The sequence below is a fragment of the Mytilus edulis genome, chromosome 3, assembly GCF_963676685.1.
Source record: "Mytilus edulis chromosome 3, xbMytEdul2.2, whole genome shotgun sequence".
NCBI classification, from domain to species: Eukaryota; Metazoa; Mollusca; class Bivalvia; order Mytilida; family Mytilidae; genus Mytilus; species Mytilus edulis.
Window position 1 is genome coordinate 77,861,164 of NC_092346.1, and position 22,440 is coordinate 77,883,603.

Here is a 22,440-nt window from a genome sequence, read left to right on the forward strand (position 1 = left end):
GAAGTTACAAGAGCGGGGTCTTTTGTAGGATAAATCAGTGTAAGTCGACTTAAAGATTTGAATGTACGACTCGTAAAATAATACTTGAAACGTCTTGAACTTAGCCTAATTACCAGCTCGGCAGGAAGTAGTATCATTTTATACTGAGTACCGTAAGGACAAGATTTCCTACCAAATTACTTATTTATATTCGCAAATTAAATTATCAACCCTAAAAGGCAGCATGTATGTTTACAAAATGGAGAATGTCATTATGTTTGTTTTAATAATATTCTCATTTATTTTTATTTCACAAGGAGGTAAGTGAAATACGTTTTCTGTAGATTTATGTCGCATGCGTCAACTTAAAATGACTTCATAACAATTATAAAGTTATGTTATTTTTATTGGTACTCATTGTAAAAATAAGAAGTTCTGCTGAGACAACTATCCAACAGAGATCAAAATGACGTTGCACTTTACAATTATAGAAATTATTACAAAATGTAAAACAATTCAAACGATAATACTAACTGCGTGATTCATGTACAAAACAATAAACGAAAAACAAATATGATATACAACAGCGATCGACAACCATTGACTTTCAGGCTCCTGGCTTGGTACAGGCGCGTATCATATACAGAATATGGTAAATCAAGATAGTTTAGTCAGAAGATAACGAATAAAGCAAATGTCATTCCTTTCGTAAACTCTTATTGTCGTATTTGTACAACAGTTTGAACAGTACAGTACGGAACAGTACAGTACGGATTCAGACTATACAACAACGAAATAAAGTTTGTTCACATCAAACTCACATCTGTTAATATTTGAAGTTCTCAAAAGGAGTAGGGGAAATAAGGCCCTTAGTTGGCCCAAATGTTTCGCACATTTAAAAGTTATCGTAAGTTTGTTCTATCTGTACTAAGATACACGATATTCAAAAAATAAAAACAAATTTCACATGGCAACATACCATGGAGAGATTTGTATATGTTAGTAAAATTTCTTGATTTTCCTTGTTTTTCGTCAAATATTATGTATATTTTAGATATGAAACGCATGTGCGCATCATATTTCAATAAGGTGTTTATTATGTCAATAGTTATAATAAAGCTTCTCAAAAATCATTTTGTTGTTTGTTTGCTGCGCACGATGTTTCCTTAATGGAAATAACGATGGAAAACTGCATAAATTCTACATTTTGCATCGCTTTAATGAAGACGGTACATATACATGATATAAAGACGCAATTCGGACGTCTTCAGATAAAAATAAATGTTTTTCATTAATACATCTTAAGGTTTTTGACCCCTTCTGTAGCCAGTGAACTGCGAACTTTTCAAACTGCAATAATATCAAAACAACAAATATAATGAATAATAGAGATAGGCCATTTTGTACATGTACCAAGGGAAAACTTCGTGCAAAGCATAATGTGTTACTGATTTGTTGCATTCAATAGAAAAAGAGGACGTTGTGGCAAAAAATCCAAGATTTTTATAGAAAATCCACAGCCTTTAATACAGAGATTTTTGTTATAAAATTTTAAACATAGATTACTCACTTGCTTTTCTATGATATGCTAGCGTTTATTGTTTAAAAAAAGTCATAAGCAAACTTAAAATTCCAAAAACCTCGTGCTGAGTCACTAAACTCGAGCGCACCTTGAAAGGTGTACTTGATTTTGTCCATATCTATATTTGTTTAACCCAATAACTATATTAATAAACTGCATGCAATAATCCTCTATCTAACAGTCGCCGAATTGCCAAATATGAGAGTACAAGGGGAAAGGCTGTGGATTTTCTATAAAATTTCCATATGTTTAGCATTGAATCGACACAAGGGTACATAATCCTTAAATCTTTGCATTTCCCAATATCATGTGCCTTTTGGAATAGTTTTCAAACATTTTTTTTTCTATCTTGGGTCAAAAACGGGCCTGAATGCCCTTCTCCTTTGCCAATATTTCTATCTAAATAAACATAGTCTACATAGAAAAAGATACATGTAGCAGCCATTGTAAAAACGTGAAGTAAATAAGAACTCTTGTCGTTTATACTTAATCTTGTTTTGATTTCTTTTTATTGAAAAAATAAAGAGTAAATGAAATTGCAGATATCATTTTTATCTGGTTATTATATTTTTAGTTAAACACGGCAGAAATTTAATATGGTCTATGAGTCCAACGAGCTTAGGTGTATCTCGAATAGTTGGCATCGAAGGAGACCCGAACGACTGGGTGAAAACAGGGAATGTTACAGTTCGACATATCAGTGCACCTCACTACGGGTGGCAGTTCCGAGCCCTTGGGTTCCATTATACGACGAAATCTATATTCTGGAGTGAGAAAAGTTACAAAAGGATCCAAGAACTAACATTAGATGGTAGTACAGCTACACGATCACTCTTTACAAAAACCTCCGGATATGTAGATGGACTTGTAATAGACTGGATTTCGGATAACATGTATTTCTCGGATTCCAAATATAACTGGATTATCATGGTTCCACTAAATTCTACAGATGTTTACTATAAACTGATTATCACGACTGGATTATATCAGCCTCACGGACTAGCCATTTTTCCAAAGAAAGGGTAAGTATTTATCTAGTAGACGAAGTGTCAAACAAAATCCGAGTTTTATTAACTATTTCTGACAGTTTCCGCGAAATTGGGTGTTGTTAAGATGCGATCACGCAATACGAAACGGAAACGGGAACAGAAAACGATACAGAAAGAATTTAAAGCTTTTCGTTTTGGTTATTTATTTTATTAGGCATGTTTTATATAGTACATGTATATCACATGTTTACGAAAAAGGATACAGAGGAATAAATCATAAATTAACGAAAAAAGATTTGAAAGCATAATGTATTGGAATGAATGGCAGGAGATGATGTGCCTATTATTTTAAATTATCTTATAAGGGCATGCATATTGTATATCATTTATTTGCTTACACTACTCCCAATTGTTGCGTTAGTTCATTTATTTTACATTATACTTTTGCACTTAAGATCATGAACGCTTTATACTGTCTGAAAATTCAGTCTCATTCATGTAGCCGTGAACGTTATTTTATAATTATACAATTGGAAATGTTATCACTCATTATGTATAATGTTTTAAGCATTACTATAATTGAAAGCATTTACACATATATATATATAAGAAGATGTGGTATGAGTACCAGTGATACAAATCTCCATCCAATTCACAATTTGTAAAAGTAAACCATTATATAGGTCAAAGTACGGTCTTTAACATACATGTGTTTATATTCATACACCCCAAAGGAATGTTGAAATTTGAAAGTTATTCGTATTTATATTAGTAGATTTTAATGCAGTGTTTTGTCATAATAACTGAGAAATAATTATTCGCTGTTCCTTTTTTTTTACATATATTTTTACGACCAAAAAGATACTTTATTTTACACCACTGATCGTTTGGGTGTTTTACTGTCCAACACCGGTCCAGGTCTGTGCCTTGAGGTAATCACAAATCAAAGATGGACCAGTTTGGTTTTGTCCAATTTACCATAACTCTTTCTATAATGAGTTTATTCTTTACCTGTGGTAGCATGGAAATGAGTCTATCCAAAATAGTGTTTTACCTGATGTTCCGTAACTGTTTTGTTCAATTTTCTTTGAAGTAGTTCATTTAGGCTGTGCCGAAGGCTTTTCCAAATCTTATGAAACGTCGCACGATACTGGTGTCACCTAACGTTACACACTCAAATACGTAAGCCAAAATAAAAACTTTGGAATGCATGTTGTTCAGATGGCTTTTTACAATAAATTTTAAAGGATAGATTTTTTTCCCTAAGAAAGGATCAATTGTTTTTTCTTAGATAAAAGATGTTGAGCTTTAGTTTTATTAACAAATAAAAAATAAAAAAAATAACTTGAATTGAAACCATTTGTTTTATATATACATTTTAATTATAAAGGCAATCGATTGCCTTTTTTATGAATAAACTATGCACTGCAAATGCACTCATCTTTGCACTCCAGACTGTCAAGACGAAAGGACTACGGCATATCTAGCATGTCAGTTCTGCACAAATATATGCAAGGGAATTAGCGGGAACAATTATTATTGCTGGTTTTTTTTTTCTATTAATTTGTATTATGGCGGATCCGACTATTATAGTCCGGAAAACTTCAGTTCCGCGAGAAAATCCCCCCCCCCCCTTTTTCTCTATGAATCGGTAGAGCTTCAGCATAAAACATTAATTTTAAAGTTTTCTTATTAAGCAACAAAATAAAATAGCCGTATTCCAAATCGTCTGTGAAAACCGCAATAATGACAATTAGACGGAACGTTAGAAGTATATAATTTTATTAAATAACGTCAAAATCGTATGTGGGGACATTTTAGTTTTATCTGATATCTCGTATATTAGATTTAATTTATGGGAATTTAATATCAAAATAGAAATAATTTTTTGTACTTTTATCCATTATAATTTTTTTTATGTAGCGAATGGCACTGTATTAAATAAACATCATGAAAAAAACAGAAAAAGTAACCCTATGTTTAATTTGGTTTGAAGGGGACAAAATGTCGGACATTGCTATTCAACTCGAATAATAAGAATTTATTTTAAAAATTCCTGATTATTGCAGGAGGCGAAATTTAAACCTATCTTTGTACAAAATACTAGTATAAGAATTATTTACTTTCGACATGGGGATTGCTCTGGAATTCCCTTTTTTGGGACAATTTAACAAAATTTACGGAAACCTTTCGTGCATGGGACACATAATTTGTATCATCTTGATCCCTTTTTTTTATATATATATTTCCGTCTTTTCGAGAGAGAAAAAATCGACATTACGTCATCGCCCAATTATGAATTGCTTGTTCTAGACAAACTTTTATATCGTTTGGTAATAAAATTTATATGTTTTTTTTTACGGTATTCAGAATTTCACAAAACTAAAAGTGTAACGCGGACAAGGAAATCATATTGCAAAATAAAGGTTTTATTGAGTTTTAGTTAATGGAAATGGTCTGTTACATATACAAAATTGCAATAATCTGAAAGAAGATTTAAAAGCTTTAAAATGATATACAACACTTTATAATATCAATTTTTATGTTTAAAAATTAATAAGATGAATGTGTCTTGTCCGTGATTTTACCAAAGTAACACCAGTAGCGTGCGACGTTTCTATATAAATATATCTGATTGGTGTTCTTTATCTATATTTTTTGGCCCAATCATTGATGACAATACATAGTTATGTTTCTTGCCTGTGGTATTTACGATAAGTTTATTGTTTGTCATTGATAATATTATAATGATCTAGGTGACTCATTATGTTTGAACATACTTTATGTTCGGGCATCTTGTAGAAATTGCAAGTTAGGGATACTTATAAGTAGTTTACCAGTATCAAATGTCCAGCCTTCTTGAAAAGTGGACATATGTCTGCTGTTGTCCATTCATCAGGTAATGTATTAAGCTGGTATTGATAAATCATTGAAAACAATTTGATTAATGATAGATGTTAGTCCAGTTTATGATTCTTTTAGCATTCTATGGCTCTATTCGTCAGGCCCACTACTGTACGCATATTGGTTGTACATAAAGACGACAATAATTTTAAAAACATTGATACAAATTAAAACACGAAAAAAATGGTATCCATGTAATGAAAACTTATATCATTTTAATGCATCCAATCATATCAGAAAACGTTGGACGTGCATGTGTCGTGCATTCATTGCTATACATGTTCGAAGTTTACCACAAATAGTTATAATTGAAACTTCTTCCGACACAGACATCTTAAATCTTAAATCGTTTTCCCTGATCTCCGGTTGTCCAATTATCTGTGGTCTACGTAGACGCTAATATCCTGTCTTGTTTTTCCACATATGGTACTCTAATACTGTAAACTTTCACTAAAAGCGTGCAGAAATGCTAGTGTAGTTCTTCTCTCCAAAAATTGTTGTCACACTGACAATTATAGATGGACATTATTTGAAACTTCTTCCGACACAGACATCTTAAATCTTAAATCGTTTTCCCTGATCTCCGGTTGTCCAATTATCTGTGGTCTACGTAGACGCTAATATCCTGTCTTGTTCTTCCACATATGGTACTCTAATACTGTAAACTTTCACTAAAAGCTTGCAGAAATGCTTGTGTAGTTCTTCTCTCCAAAAATTGTTGTCACACTGACAATTATAGATGGACATTATTTGAAACTTCTTCCGACACAGACATCTTAAATCTTAAATCGTTTTCCCTGATCTCCGGTTGTCCAATTAGCTGTGGTCTACGTAGACGCTAATATCCTGTCTTGTTCTTCCACATATGGTACTCTAATACTGTAAACTTTCACTAAAAGCTTGCAGAAATGCTTGTGTAGTTCTTCTCTCCAAAAATTGTTGTCACACTGACAATTATAGATGGATGCTATTTGAAACTTCTTCCGACACAGACATCTTAATCTTAAATCGTTTTCCCTGATCTCCGGTTGTCCAATTAGCTGTGGTATACGTGGACGCTCATAATAATTCTATCTTCTTTTTCTTAAGTTTCCCAGTTAGTTTTGGCAGGTGATCAGGGAAAAAGATATTGTATTTCTCGAAATTAATTTTCTTTCATGGGTTATTTAAAGATGAAATATTACTAGGTAATGCCCCAAGACGTCTGAAAAATGTTGAATTCGATTTGATAAACAAAAGTTCTAGAAATTAGTTGTATGGATAAATATAAAAAAGAAGACGTGGTATGATTGCCAATGATACAACTCATCACGTAACGTATGTTTATTCTGATTGATATTTACGTCTGTATATTTAATTGGTTGTTTTTTTTGTTCCATGCTTGTTGAGGAACCGTTTCAACAACTCTCTGGAGCTAACCTTTCTAACATAGCCTTATTACCTAAGAGTCAATACAACTTCCCGCACTGTGAGAAATACTATAACCTGCTCATGGTTATCTTTGGAGAACCTATCTGTTTATGGTTATCTATGGAGAACATACCTGTTTATTGTTATCTTTGAGACCTGCCTGTTTATGGTTATCTTGGAGACCTGCCTGTTTATGGTTATCTTGGAGACCTGCCTGTTTATGGTTATCTTGGAGACCTGCCTGTTTCTGGTTATCTTGGAGACCTACCTGTTTAGAGTTATCTTGGAGACCTGCCTGTTTATGGTTATCTTGGAGACCTGCCTGTTTAGGGTTATCTTGTAGACCTGCCTGTTTATGGTTATCTTGGAGACCTGCCTGTTTATGGTTATCTTGGAGACCTGCCTGTTTCTGGTTATCTTGGAGACCTGCCTGTTTAGGGTTATCTTGGAGACTTGCCTTTTTAGGGTTATCTTTGAAGAGCCGTGTCTGACCATTAGATGCACGTTTTTTTCAGTAAAATTGTATCCTGTTTAAGAGTTATACGTTTTTTTGAATCATGTTAACATTTCTCTTTGAAAAATAAGGAAAGTTTATCCGGATCTTCAAATAACAGTATGTAACATGGTTGCTGCATAAAACTCCTGAAATGAGATTTCTTTTGCTTTTAAACGAAAATTGTCATCTATTAGTATATATTAACCTTGTGATCCTATGGGCGTTTCTCATTTGTTTCCTTAGTACGCGTATTACATTCGACGGGAATCAATAGCCATGTCTTTAAAGATGTATTACACACTTAGGCATGTAAATGTGTTAAATAATTTTAAAGTTTTTAAATCAATTTACACATATGAATTAACAAAATATTAATTTCTGTAATATTTATATGTTTTGAATTGTTTCACATTTTGTCATGGCGAGTCCATAATCTAAATAATAACTAGTATATAGTATTTTTGACATCTCCCTTTTCCTGTGCTCTAGATCTGATCTAGAAAGCAATTTCCAGCGAAGAGGAGTGTCGCTTAGTTCACCAAGGTAACCAGTCCACTAAAAAGGTTTAGTTTTGCTGGTTGACAAGTGAGCGAAGGAATAACAGAAAAAATAAAGTCTTGATTTTTAAGTACTTACTTACTTATCCTCTTCGCTCCGATCTGAGCATAAGGTCAACACAAGTCCTCGCCACTCTGTCCTGTTCTTTGCCATTGTTTCTGCCTCTCCCCATGTCATCTTTAGGTCTTTTAATTCATTCTCTATTGTCCTCCGCCATGTTGTTTTGGGACGTCCTCTTGGTCTCTTTCCCTGTGGTGTCCATCTAAGGGCTGTTTTTGTTATGCTTGAGTTTTCCTTTCTCAAAACATGTCCAAGCCACCGGAAGCGCTTCTGTGTTATCTCGTCGATTATACATGACGACTCTGTCATTTTTAGTAGGTTGGTGTTCGAGATGGTATTAGGCCAAAATATTCTGCAAATTTGTCGGAGGCAGCTGTGATGAAATGAAGAAAGTGCCCTCATATCTGCTTTCGTAACTCTCCAACATTCACTTCCATACAAAAGAACAGGTTTTACGTTGCTATTGTATAATTTGATTTTTGTTTTTCGGCTGTATTGCTTTGATCTCCAGATGTTCCTTAGTTTTTAGAATCTTTAGTGCTGATGACTGTGCCCAAATAAATAAATTTATCAACTTTTTGAATTTCATTTCCATCAACCTCTAGTTTTCTTTGAGATGAGGTGTTTAATCTCATTTCCTTTGTTTTCTGTGTGTTGAGTTGGAGTCCGGTTTGGCTTGCGAAATGGCTGAGTCTGTTGGTCTTTTCTTGCATATGATCATGCCGAGATGATAATAAGGCAATATCATCTGCAAAATCTAGGTCTTCCAGTGTTGTAAACATAGACCATGTTATTCCTCTTTTCTCGTCACTTGTGGTTTTTCTCATTACCCAATCGATTGCAACTAGGAATAAGATAGGAGAGATGATGCATCCTTGTCTTACCCCGGAGTCTACTGCAAACCATTCTGTCTCTTTGTTGTCTAATAAGACAGAACATTCAAATTTTGTGTATAAGCATTTAATGAGGGTCACTATCTTGTCTGGTACTCCGTATGATCTTAAAATTTTCCAGAGTGTATCTCTATGGACGCTGTCGAAGGCCTTCTTGAAGTCAATAAAGTTGATAAAGAGTGGTGTTTTCCATTATATTGACTGTTCTACAATGTTTTTCAGTGCAAAGATTTGATCTATGCATCCTTTGCCTTTTCTAAAACCTGCTTGTTCTTGTCTTAGGATTCTATCTAGTTCTTTATCTATCCTATTGAGGAGTATGCGACAGAAAACCTTACTAGGAATTGATAGTAGGGTGATGCCCCTCCAATTGTCACAATTTCCTAGATCACCTTTTTTGGGAAGCTTCACTATAAGACCTTTTGCCCAGTCTTTTGGGATGATGTTTTTCTCCCAGATAGTATTGAATAGACTGTACAAAACATCTGTTGCAGTTACTATGTCGGCCTTTAAAAGTTCAGCTTGAATCCCATCTATGCCTGCAGCTTTTCCGGTCTTCATGGATTTAATGGCTATTTTTATTTCTTCCTTAGATGGGGAGTTGATATTTATATCAAGTTCACATTGTTGTTGCATGCCTTCAAAAGGTACTGTTGGTTCTGGCCTGTTCAGGACATTTTTGAAATGTTCTACCCATCGTTTGGTCTTTTCATCATGTGTTGTTAACAATTTACCATTTTTGTTTTTAACAGGTGGTACTTGACTGGCTTTTCCACTTAGTTCCTTGGTTATTTTATATACTGTATTTAAATCACCTTTTTTTGCTGCCTTTTCTGCTTCTTCGGCACGTGTCTCGATGAAATTTCTTTTATCCTTTCTTGCTGATCTTTTCACCTCTTTATCCTTTTGGTTGTATTCTTTCTGCAGCTTTTCTTTTAGTCTAAGTGACTTGGTGTTAAGGACTTTTCTTTAATCTTTCGTCTCTCATCAATTATTGTCCAGGTGTCTTGTGTTAGCCATTGTTTATCGTTCTTTCTACGAAATCCAATTGTTTTTTCAGCGGTCTCTTGGTAGACTTGTTTGATGTTTTCCCACTTATTTTCTAGATCAATTTCTTCCATCTGACTGAGATCTTCTAATGCTTTAAACCTGTTCTTAAGTTCAATGCAAAATTTCTTTTTAACTTCTGCATCATAAAGTTGTTTTGTATCTATGATCTTTCTACATGTTCTTTTCATACTTTCTGCCTTCTTCAATTTGAGTCGTACTTTTGCTATTATTAGATGATGGTCACTATTTACATCAGCTCCCCTATATGATCTTGTATCAAGAAGTGATCTTCTCCATTTGCCGTTTATTATAACATGGTCTATCTGATTTTTGTCACGGTTGTTTGGCGAGTTCCATGTTATTTTGTGTATGCCTTTGTGTTTGAACAAGGTACCTCCAATAACAAGCCCATTTGTTGAGCAAAAGTCAGCTAGTCTTTCTCCATTTTCATTCATGATTCCAAGCCCTTCTCTGCCCATTGATCGTTCATGTTGGCTGTTATCATTACCAACCTTGGCATTCTGATCACCAATTATCAGAAGGACATCATGTTGAGGTGTTTTGACTATCTGTGTTTGTAAAGCTTCATAATAAGCATCTTTCACTTCATCTTCTGCATCATTTGTGGGTGAGTAACATTGGATTATTGTGGTCTTTGCATAGGTGAAATTGAAGCGAGCTTTTATGAGTCATTCATTTATTGGCTCCCATTCTATTAAGCTTTTAGCACTTTCTTTGTTCATGATCAGCCCAACTCCTTCTTTATGTTGGTCATCAGCTCTTCCAGAGAAGATGATGGTGTGGTTGCTTGAGACAGTTTTCCCAGATCCTGTCCATCTACACTCACTTATTCCCATGATGGCTATGTTGTATCTGTCCATCTCTTTAATGACTTGCGCCGTTTTTGATACCTGGTACATTGTTCTTACATTCCAGGTACCAACCTTTGTGGTTTTCTTTGGATCCATGAGGTTACGAGTCCTGCCTAAGGCCTCCCTTTGCAGGCTTTTTCCTTGAGCATTCATATCGTTACTTGTATTTAAGTAACTCGTCGCCTCAAGGTTTCCAGCTGTAATTTGATTTCTTGTGTTGATTTCTGTAATAATAGTCTTTTTACAAGATGAGGTTATTAGCCTCATGCTTAACCCCCACCTAGGAGGACCAGGGGTTTTTCATCTAGGTTCCCGTCCTATAGATCAGTTGCCTACCATGGCTATCGAGTTGTGATCTACCCGGTTTAGATAGAGTTTACTCTCATAGATGAGTTACCAACCAAGGTTAACGACCCTCATCTGGCCAACTATTTACCCATAGCTGGGGCAAGGTTGATGAGTGCTAGGGCATGTCCACACGCCGGTGGGCCTACACACTGCATCTCTGGGGTCCTTGCTACTCCGAGATCCTCTACAATTATGCCTTATGATTTTTTAGTGACACATTGAAAAAGTTTGAGAAAACGCCATGAAATGAAAATTCTTGATTAGCAGTACAGCTGCTGTTTATAGTATACATGCGTTCGACCTTTTTTCAATACATTGTATAATGTGTATAGTATGCCTTCGACCTGTAACTCGGTACATTGTATTCTATGTATAGCATGCGACTTGTAATTCAATACATTGTATTCTGTGTATAGTATGCGTTCTACCTGTAATTCAATACATTGTATTTTGTGAATAGTATGCGTTCAAAATATTGAAAACAACACGTTTAATAACTCCATGCATCTGAAGCGCTTTTCTGGATTTACCTTCACCAGGAACGCTCAAAGCCAAACATTTGAAATTCGAAGACGTATAAGTACCGAAACCGTTGAAGAGCTATATAACAAAAATTTCTTAAATATAAAATAGCCAAATTCATCTAAAGTCAACTTTGCCTAAGGGAGTATTCAATACATTGTATTTTGTGTATAGTATGAGTTCGACCTGTAATTCAATACATTGTATTTTGTGTATAGTATGAGTTCGACCAGTAATTCAATACCTTGTATTCTGTTTATAGTATGCGTTCAATCTGGAATTCAATACATTGTATTTTGTGTATAGCATGCGTCCGACCAGTAATTCAATACATGGTATTGTGTGTATAGTATGAGGCCGACCTGTATTCAATACATTGTATTCTGTTTATAGTATGCGTTCAATCTGGAATTCAATACATTGTATTTTGTGTATAGCATGCGTCCGACCAGTAATTCAATATATGGTATTGTGTGTATAGTATGAGGCCGACCTGTATTCAATACATTGTATTCTGTTTATAGTATGCGTTCAATCTGGAATTCATACATTGTATTAACATTATTTCATACTTGTTTGATCAAAAATTGACAGGCAATATAGTTAAAATTGTATTAAATTATTAACCATGCGACATAGTTAACTCGGTTGTAGACATAATGCACGAGCAACAAAGTCAATGCATACGCATCATTGTTTATAGAACATTGCACGCTGTTCCCAAAAATGTCCACGCAGAAAAGCTACAGAAGGCGTGCACAGTGCGAAAACATACAAACTTTGAAAATATAAAAATAAGATTTGCAAATTGAATTTTAGATCCAATATGATGTAAAGTTTTTTTAAGAATTGAATTTCAAAAGACTTTGTTATTTTAAACAGCAGCATACATTCAAAAAAGGAAACTATGTCACCTGGAATGGCGGGTGTCCTATTATCGCAAGATACAACAAACCGCTATGACATTTCAGATACAGATCTTTATTACATACAACGATACTAATCATACCATGCCGTCTACTATTAGTCGACATCTCATATTAGAATAAATGACACTGATCAGCACAGTACTACTTCTAAAGAAAATGCACTATTTTAGTTTGTAATAAAAGATGCCAAACTCGCTGGTCATTCATCCTTTAAAATGTGATTCCACCAGGATTAACGATATCATGAATTGTGAAAAGACTAATATATAAGTTTTTACAGAGTGTGCATTTTGCGTGTTAGTTTTTGGTGCGAGTACCTGGCCATAGATCAGTGTTCAATAAAAAATGCTAACGTAAAAATTTACAGTTCACCATGAAACATTTTATATCTGATTTCGTACCATATGGAACTTTATGAATTAACGATTCTTACCACGTAATACTCTATGTACACGTAGAGGGAAGACTACTGGAATGTGTAACTGGGAACTGCTATATATTATTGCAATTTTCTATTTTTTTATAACAAATTTAGGGAGATAGTATTATACTATGTTTCTTCAGCAGCCATGCGATCGTCTAATCCTACGTTTCATATTTCAACCCATGAACACAGAAGCCGTTGTCTATTCATTAAGAAAACATTTTCATACAGCATTCGAAACGGTGTTATATGTTAAAGTATTTTTGTGTATCAAAGTAACAAATGTCAAAGTTTCCAATAAAGGGGCCTTTCATAGCCGACTTTACGCTTACGGAATTGGTTTTTCTCCTTAAATTGTAGAAGGTTGTACGGATGCCTGTATAACTGCTTATGTCCACTTATTTGAACTTTAATGGATAAAGCTTAATGAGTAAAATAGATAAACCTCGATTTCAGAAAAAAACGGTTTTTTTTACGAAGGAGCGTTCTTCAATCATGAGAGGTTGCATTGTTTGAAAACATCAACAATGGCTTGAAAACTAACAATAACAGGTTTATGTTAGAAGTTTTTTGCAATAAAGATCGAGTCGTCCTCCTTAAAGCAATGTAAAAAGAATGTTAGGATAGCAATTGAAGTAACAAAAATTTATTCTGCAGTATTGGCAGAATTGGTATGAACTAATTATGAGCAACAAATATTATAAGATTCCTAATCAAGTATTTGTTTTCAGAGTATTTGGGAAACTGAATTATGTTTATTGTGTAGACCGATTACCTTTCAATATTAAATACGACTGGATTTATCCTCATCGAAAGCAAAAAAATGCTTAATACATGTGTTTAGGAAACAGGCACAAGATTCATAGTTTCAAAGTCCTTTTGATTAGTATCTTATTTGTAAAATTAATGATAAGTTAATGATAATCAGCATATGAATCAAAAACATTATCCAAACAAATACAAAAATACAAATAACCTTTTAATGGTGTATTGACTTAATACCACTAATAAAGTACAAATCAACTTTTAACAGAACATAAAAATACTAATTCAAACAAACAAAAACGTGTCTTCTTGTAGCTCTTTTTATCAGAATACATCTGTCTTACTCAAAACAAGATTCTTATGTCTTCCCTTTGACGAGGTGACATCAACATATACAATTTTTGCATCCATTCTTTTACTACAAGTTGGTGTATCGCTTATTTCATGAAATTAATGTTACGATGTGTCGCGTTCCATTGGATAGTATATTTTACCTTGTCCTTTGACTTTCAAGGTCTAATTCTTGATCTGATAATGTTCAAAACCGGACATATTATAGCTTCTCATACCAAGACCTTCTATGTCGACATAAGTCACATCACCTCATATGGAATTTTGTAAAATATTAAAAAAAAAAAGAAGAAAAAATGGTCAAATATAAAGCTGTAAACTTTGTATATTCTAAATTACCATATGTTTTGTCCCCAGGAGTAATTGTGAAATGATGGTTGATGGGACTTACTCCTGGGGACAAAGCATATGATATTGCTAAAGAGAGGTTTCACTGTAATGTCGTTGTTTTTTTAAATCGATTTACATTCCAAATGTTTTCAGTTTAAAGGAGTTAGTTTACATTCTAATTCGTTTTATGCAAGTTTTAATTTGACATGTTGCCGATGTGCTCTTAATCATGTTACGCTACAGACGGCCGGGATTTTGCTGTTTCCGTTAAGTGATTTAGGTAGCAATACACAGTTAGGAGTTTAGTTTCGCATTTTTGCCCCTGTAGGAGTTTAGTTTCGCATTTTGGCCCCTGTAGGAGTTTAGTTTCGCATTTTGGCGCCTGTAGGAGTTTAGTTTCGCATTTTGGTTCCTGTAGGAGTCTAGTTTCGCATTTTGGCCCCTTGGATTTTTCAAATAGGAAAGTAATTGTGTAATAAAATTCATTTTTAGACAGATGAGTGCTAATTTAGCCTTCAAAGATGGTTTATAAGTGCATCGATATTATTTTTTTACATGTTTTATGAGCTGTTTTCTGTTTGACAATCCGTATTTTCATAGCTAGACCGGCCATCGGTCCAGAAATTAATGTACTGTTTACAAACACTCTTTTTCTACACGATTTTTCTTAAGCAATTTTACAAAAAAAATGAGACAAAAGACATATGATTTTCATTGGATTTGCTGAATGATATATGTACACAGTTTCAGAAAAGGTATTACTTCAATTCTGCATTCTGCATTTAGCCAAATTTTGGGAAAATAGGTGACATCTCCCCCCCCCCCCCCCCCCCCCCCCCCCCCTTTTGCAATATTTTATATCAAATGAATGCAGATTGTTGCCATGGATATACCAAAAAGAAATTATATTTTACCATTTTATATACTGGATATAAAATATATAGAAGATTCTGATTACATACATATGCCCATATATGACACAAAGTTGAAACAGTAAGCTTGATATTGCAAGAAAGCAATGAAAAGGGGATGGTAAAATTCACAAGAGCAAATTTTAGTATTTTTTCCTAACTGTCAATTGTTTTCTTTTTTCTGTCTGTAAATCCGATATGTTTGTGGTTTCATGATCTGAAATCTTCCAGTTATTGATACGGGAGTTGAAAACATCATCAACATCTTCGCCATTGATAACATGCATTACGTTTTATAACCATCAATTGTACTTGATTCATGATTTTAGTATAGCTATAAAAGAGGGAAAACATTTAAGACTTGAATTCTGTCCTACAGATAAAACATTCAATCACGTTTTTCATTGATGGTTACTTTTTAAACTAAAAACATGGTTTAATGGGATTCATTTTATAAACTAAAACAATCGATTCGCACCATTCAACGCGAAAAATTCATAAGTCACTTCTCAAGACTATAGACCCTTGTTGATACGTTTTGTGCTTTCATTTGAAACCGTCGTTCGGGAAACAAGTAATTGCTGTGCGAATGCTGCCTTGTAGCGGCATTAGCTTGTTACAAGGGTGTATGTTTACGTGCAAGAGATACGGCTCTCTCTTAACACGGGTCAGCCATTAAATCGCCCAATTCCGAAGGACTATCCCACTTTCTTAGGACCATACTTGCAAATGGTGTCAAGAGAGGACCGACAATTCCACATTCTTGACGGTATTATAGACCGACTGAAGATGTAATTTTCAACTAAGTAGTTTGCGGCTTTCGATCTTTGTAGCATTTGACATTTAATCATTTACAAAACTGCCCTCATCTTTCCACTGCAGAGTTATAATACACTTGTTTCCCCGATCCCTTTTTAACTATAAAAATAACTTGGGCTATTTACTGAAGCGTATTAGGACTATCCTTTTTTATTTTTTTATTTAGACTAACTAAAATCACTTTAATATCATTTGACATGTTGTTTATAAGAAATCTGATGACACAGCATGTTGCTCACGAAAAATGAAAAAAGAAAAACTATGAATGTTTATTTTGAATCTAGAATTAATACAAGTAGAATGACACTATGTTATTTATATATTTGACGTAGGTATCTGTTTTGGAGTGACTGGGGAGATATTCCCAAAATAGAGATGTCAGATCTGACTGGAGGAAACAGGAGAATACTCGTCAGTGAGAATATAGTTCATCCACGTGGTATTACAGTTGATTATGACGCCAACGCTATTTACTGGGTCGATAGCTCAAAAGATACAGTAGAAACAGTTGAATTTAATGGAAATAATAGAAGAATAGTTCTTTCACTCCCAAATACAAACTTTTTTGGTATTGCACTTTATGAGGTAAGCATAAAAAAAAAATAAGATTTTTGACACTATAATTTAACAAAAAATACAGATATATGCACGGGAAAATGAAATTATCAAAACTGTACAAAGCAGTTTGCCTGGAATTTATAATATAAAGGTATGAAACCTATACTAGTTATGATAGACACGTGTGTCTGATAGCATTCATGAGTAAATTAACATGCAATCAAGAATGTCTAAGAAGAAAGATAAGTAATAGAAAATTATGTCATTCTCGCACTTGAAATCAACTTACGACATGCTTTTTTCGTTATGATTCTTCAAAAAATGAATACTATTTTTTTAAGTTGATTTTTAAGAACGAAGTATATTTTTAGTGAAAATGAGTAGGCTGAAATATTGAGAAATATGACGACAAAAAAATGTCACACTAGGACTATTTTATTTTACCAAATTCATCTTTATTTTATCTTAATTTTCATTTTAGATTGAACAAGCTTTATTTGATTTCGGGCTTCCCTTTGTTTAATGAGGTTTTTTTTCATATACTGTCCTCACAATTTTGTATTTACATTGTGTCATATATCAAATGTATTCGTTTAGTGTATGTTTATTTGTTTTTGTTAATATGTCTTTTAGTTGAGTTAGGCCATTTCAATTGATATTTTATAGAATGTCTTTCTATGTTGTGATGTTAAATTCAGGTTAGGGTGAAGTTTGGGCCCTGTTAAAATGTTTAAACCCGCTGCATTTGTTGCACTTGTTCTTAGCCAGGAACCTGTTATTCAGTGGTTGTCTTTTGTTGATGTGGTTAATAAGTGTTTCTCGTTTCTCGTCTTTTATATAGATTAGACCGTTGGTTTTCCTGTTTGAATGGGTTTACACTAGAATCGTATTGTATATAATTTATAAAAATAAAGCATTTTCTTCTTTTATAATTACAGAAGTTTATATTCATGACAGAGCAAGAGGAGGGACATTTAAAAATCTATGACAAAATCACTGGTAAAGGATATACAAACTACAAATTAGGCTACATACCATTCGCCATAATGATGTATGATGAAGATATGCAGGCGGGAGAACTTTCTTGTAAGTTATAATTATAACTGATCATTCTATATCTTTTATAGGTGTCAGCGACTTTCTTATTTGTACTTAAATGACTTTTTAATACTATCTGGTAAGAAAATACTGTCATAATAACTGTTGGTTCTGTATCTTTAATTGGTAGCAGCAACATTTTGATTACTAGCACTACTTAATATGACCCTTTAAAACTATCTGGTATAAACATCTCCAATGTTTGATTTCTATTTTGACGGATATTTAAGAAGTATTTTAATTTTAATCTATAATGAACAAACAATTTAAAAATATACCCACTAAAGCGACAAAACTTTCTGTTGTAAAACAACAATGGAAATAAAAGTATTTAAGACTTTTTATGTAAGCATCCGGTCTGATTCAAATATAATATACTTTTGACCAGATAATACATTTACCAGTATTTTATGCAAGGTTTAAGGTATTTAGGAACTCCAAAACCCGTAAATCATGCCAACTCTGAAATATTTATTGCAGATTTCTGTAGTTGACTATACAGTATGAGTTTGCTTATTGTCTAATGACACAGCGTTACCTATACTTACTTTCATGGTTGTCACATAGCCAACCATAACGGTTTATTCCTTGAATGCCAACATCCTTTGATAAACCGACAATTTATCTGTAAAATAATGTTGGCGTTCGAGGAATAGGTGCAAGTAGTTAAAGTAGTTATCACAACAAAAGTGATCCTTATCAAAACAATCATACTAATTAAACACATAGGTATTTTACAGGTAGCTAAATTTAATTCATGCTATTTCAATTGAATGAATGAATGAATGAATGAATGAACGAACGAACGAACGAACGAACGAACGAACGAACGAACGAACGAACGAACGAACGAACGAACGAACGAACGAACGAACGAACGAACGAACGAACGAACGAACGAACGAACGAACGAACGAACGAACGAACGAACGAACGAACGAACGAACGAACGAACGAACGAACGAACGAACGAACGAACGAACGAACGAACGAACGAACGAACGAACGAACGAACGAACGAACGAACGAACGAACGAACGAACGAACGAACGAACGAACGAACGAACGAACGAACGAACGAACGAACGAACGAACGAACGAACGAACGAACGAACGAACGAACGAACGAACGAACGAACGAACGAACGAACGAACGAACGAACGAACGAACGAACGAACGAACGAACGAACGAACGAACGAACGAACGAACGAACGAACGAACGAACGAACGAACGAACGAACGAACGAACGAACGAACGAACGAACGAACGAACGAACGAACGAAAATGGCACAAAATGTACAAAATGGCCTATGTACCCTTCTGTAGCCATTTTTGTACGAACTTTTCAAATTTCAATTGTATCAAAACTACAGATATAATGAATAATAGAGATAGGCCATTTTGTACATATTCCAAGGGGAAACTTAATGCAAAGCATTATTTTTTACTGTTCCATTGCATTTAATAGAAAAAGAGGACTTTGTGGCAAATAAATCAAGATTTTTATAGAAAATCCACAGCCTTTATCCTTGTACTCTCATATTTGGCAATTTGATGACTGATAGATATAGGATTATTGCATGCAGTGCTAGCATTGATTTCCTTAAAACAAGTTTATAAATGTAGTTATTGGTTAAGACAAGTATAAATAAGGCCAAAATCAAGTACACCTTTTAGGGTGCGCTCGACTTTAGTGACTCAGCACGAGGTGTTTTGGAATTTATAGGTTACTTAGAACTTTTTAAAAAAATAAACACTAGCACATCATAGAAAATCAAGTGAGTAATTTATGTTTCAAATTTGATAACAAAAATCTCTGTATTAAAGGCTGTGGATTTTCTATAAAAATCTTGATTTATTTGCCACAAAGTCTTTTTTCTATCAAATGCAATGAAACAGTAAAAAAATAATGCTTTTAAAATCATTCCTCAGTAAAGGACCTAAATATCGTCCCCCATCAATTATTAATTGGAATGAGTGTCGTAATATCATTCACGACTCACTCCATACGTACTGTATGAAATGGATAAAACGGGAAAAAGCTGACAAAAAATCTTTGGACTCTTTTTTTAATTCAGTAATGAAGATAGTTGATATACGTATTCAACATTTTAAAGAAGATTTTACTATAAACAATAACCACAATAAACCTATTTCTCGTATCAAAGACAAACTAAAAGAACTAGCCAAGGAATTTGTTTTTGTCCCGGCCGATAAAGCTGCTAATAATATTATTATTGTTTGACGTAAATTTTACATTGAGGTTCTGAAAAAGGAAATCACCAATTCAACAACATTTCAACTGACTCCATTTTCAGAAAACGAAATCTGTAACAAACATAAACTTTTAGCCACCGCTTTACAAGCAGAGCCAAATACAATGAAAGTCCCAACTATGTATTGGCTTCCGAAGCTACACAAAACCCCTTACAAATATAGATTTATTTCGTCTTCAAGCCATTGTTCAACTACTAAATTATTCTTCTTACCAGCACACTTGGTACAATTAAAAACCTGATAATAAATTGTTCAAATAAGGCCTTCGAAAATAGTGAAATAAATTACTTTTGGAGTGTCAAGAACTCGTTGGAAGTACTTGATAAATTGCATGCTTATATTGGTGATTTTGAATCTGTTCAAAGTTTTGATTTTTCTACCCAGTATACCACATTGCCTCACATTCTCATTAAGAAAAAAATTAAATGGACATTCAAAAAATCAGAATGTGAATATATATGTTCAAACTCTTTTAGGTCATTTTTTAGTAGCAATAAACAAAAAAACTATGTTAATTGGACATGCTTTGATACTATATATGCCCTTGAATTTTTACTAGATAACATTTTTGTTCGCTTTGGGGATTCCGTATATCGTCAGATTATCGGAATTCCAATGGGGACTAACTGTGCACCATTTATTGCGGACCTGTTTTTGTATTGTTATGAGTTACAATTTATGACAAAAATAAGCAAAGACCCATCGAAACAACATCTGATAAACAAATTTAATGATACTTTTAGATATTTGGATGATATTTTGGCTCTAAATAATGACGACTTCAGTATGTATATTAATGAAATTTATCCTGTTGAACTTACTTTAAATAAAGCTAATACTAACAATGACCACTGCCCTTTTCTCGATCTTGATATCTATATCACTAATGGAAAGCTGAATACTAAAATTTATGATAAAAGGGATGATTTTTCATTTCCTATCGTTAATTATCCGTTTTTAGATGGTGACGTTCCCTTGTCACCATCTTACGGTGTTTATATATCTCAACTTGTACGATTCGCTCGTGTATGTAATAATGTTTTAGATTTTAACGAGAGAAATTTATGTATTACTGAAAAATTATTACACCAGGGTTTTCGATATCACAAACTAGTCAAAACATTTACTAAATTTTATCATCGGTATAAAGACATCATTCGTAAATATAGCTCAACATGCAGACTTCTAATACGTTCAGGTATTTCACTTCCAATGTTTTATGGAAATATTCTTTATAAAGCACAAAGGTGTCAGTATTCACCTCAGAAACTTACAAAACCTTTGAATAGACTTATTAAGAAGGGATATAATTACGATACTGTTGTCAAGTCATTAAAGATTGCATATTTTGACGTTAATATTGAGTCACTGATAAGGTCTTTGCATCGGAACTAAACACATTTATTCTAAAAACAGTTGTTGGCATGACATGGGTTATGTTCTTCTCATATATGTTATGATGGTATGATACTAAACCCCTAACGGGAAGGATTGTGCCTGATGTTCATATGATGAAATCATAATCTTTCAGTCAGTTTAATTGAAGTCTGGAGCTGGCATGTCAGTTAACTGCTAGTAGTCTGTTGTTATTTATGTATTATTGTCATTTTGTTTATTTTCATTGGTTACATCTTCTGACATCAGACTCGGACTTCTCTTGAACTGAATTTTAATGTGCGTATTGTTATGCGGTTACTTTTCTACATTGATTAGAGGTATAGGGGGAGGGTTGAGATCTCACAAACATGTTTAACCCCGCCGCATTTTTGCGCCTGTCCCAAGTCAGGAGCCTCTAGCCTTTGTTAGTCTAGTATTATTTTAATTTTAGTTTCTTGTGTACAATTTGGAAATTAGTATGTCGTTCATTATCACTGGACTAGTATATATTTGTTTAGGGGCCAGCTGAAGGACGCCTCCGGGTGCGGGAATTTCTCGCTACATTGAAGACCTGTTGGCGACCCTCTGCTGTTGTTTTATATTTGGTTGTTGTCTCTTTGACACATTCCCCATTTCCATTCTCAATTTTATTTGCATCAAGTTTCCCCTTGGAACATGTACTAAATGGCCTATCTCTATTTTTTATTATATCTTTAGTTTTGATACAATTGAGGTTTGAAAAATTCGTACAAAAATGGCTACAGACAGTCGGAAACCAGGTTGAAATAGAACAAAAGAATCGAAGCTCTTTGTTAGAGAAGGCGATAAATGCTTACTCTTATGTTTACTATAGTGACAAAAAATTTAAAAGTTAATAAAAACAAACGAAATTACAATTTTCCTCTCAATTACGAAGTGTTTTATTTTAAAACACC

The 22,440-nt window shown here is 33.7% G+C and overlaps 1 protein-coding gene across 1 annotated transcript in view; it reads left to right on the forward strand.

Moving 5' to 3' along the window:
* The window catches only part of LOC139517503 (low-density lipoprotein receptor-related protein 4-like), an 83,084-nt gene continuing 60,644 nt past the window's right edge, over nt 1-22,440 (forward strand). Inside the window, exons 1-4 of the mRNA XM_071308654.1 lie at nt 1-299; nt 2,136-2,583; nt 16,525-16,777; nt 17,689-17,836. Coding sequence (XP_071164755.1) covers nt 224-299; nt 2,136-2,583; nt 16,525-16,777; nt 17,689-17,836 — 925 coding nt within the window. The 5' untranslated portion in view covers nt 1-223. The remainder of the gene's footprint in view (nt 300-2,135; nt 2,584-16,524; nt 16,778-17,688; nt 17,837-22,440) is intronic.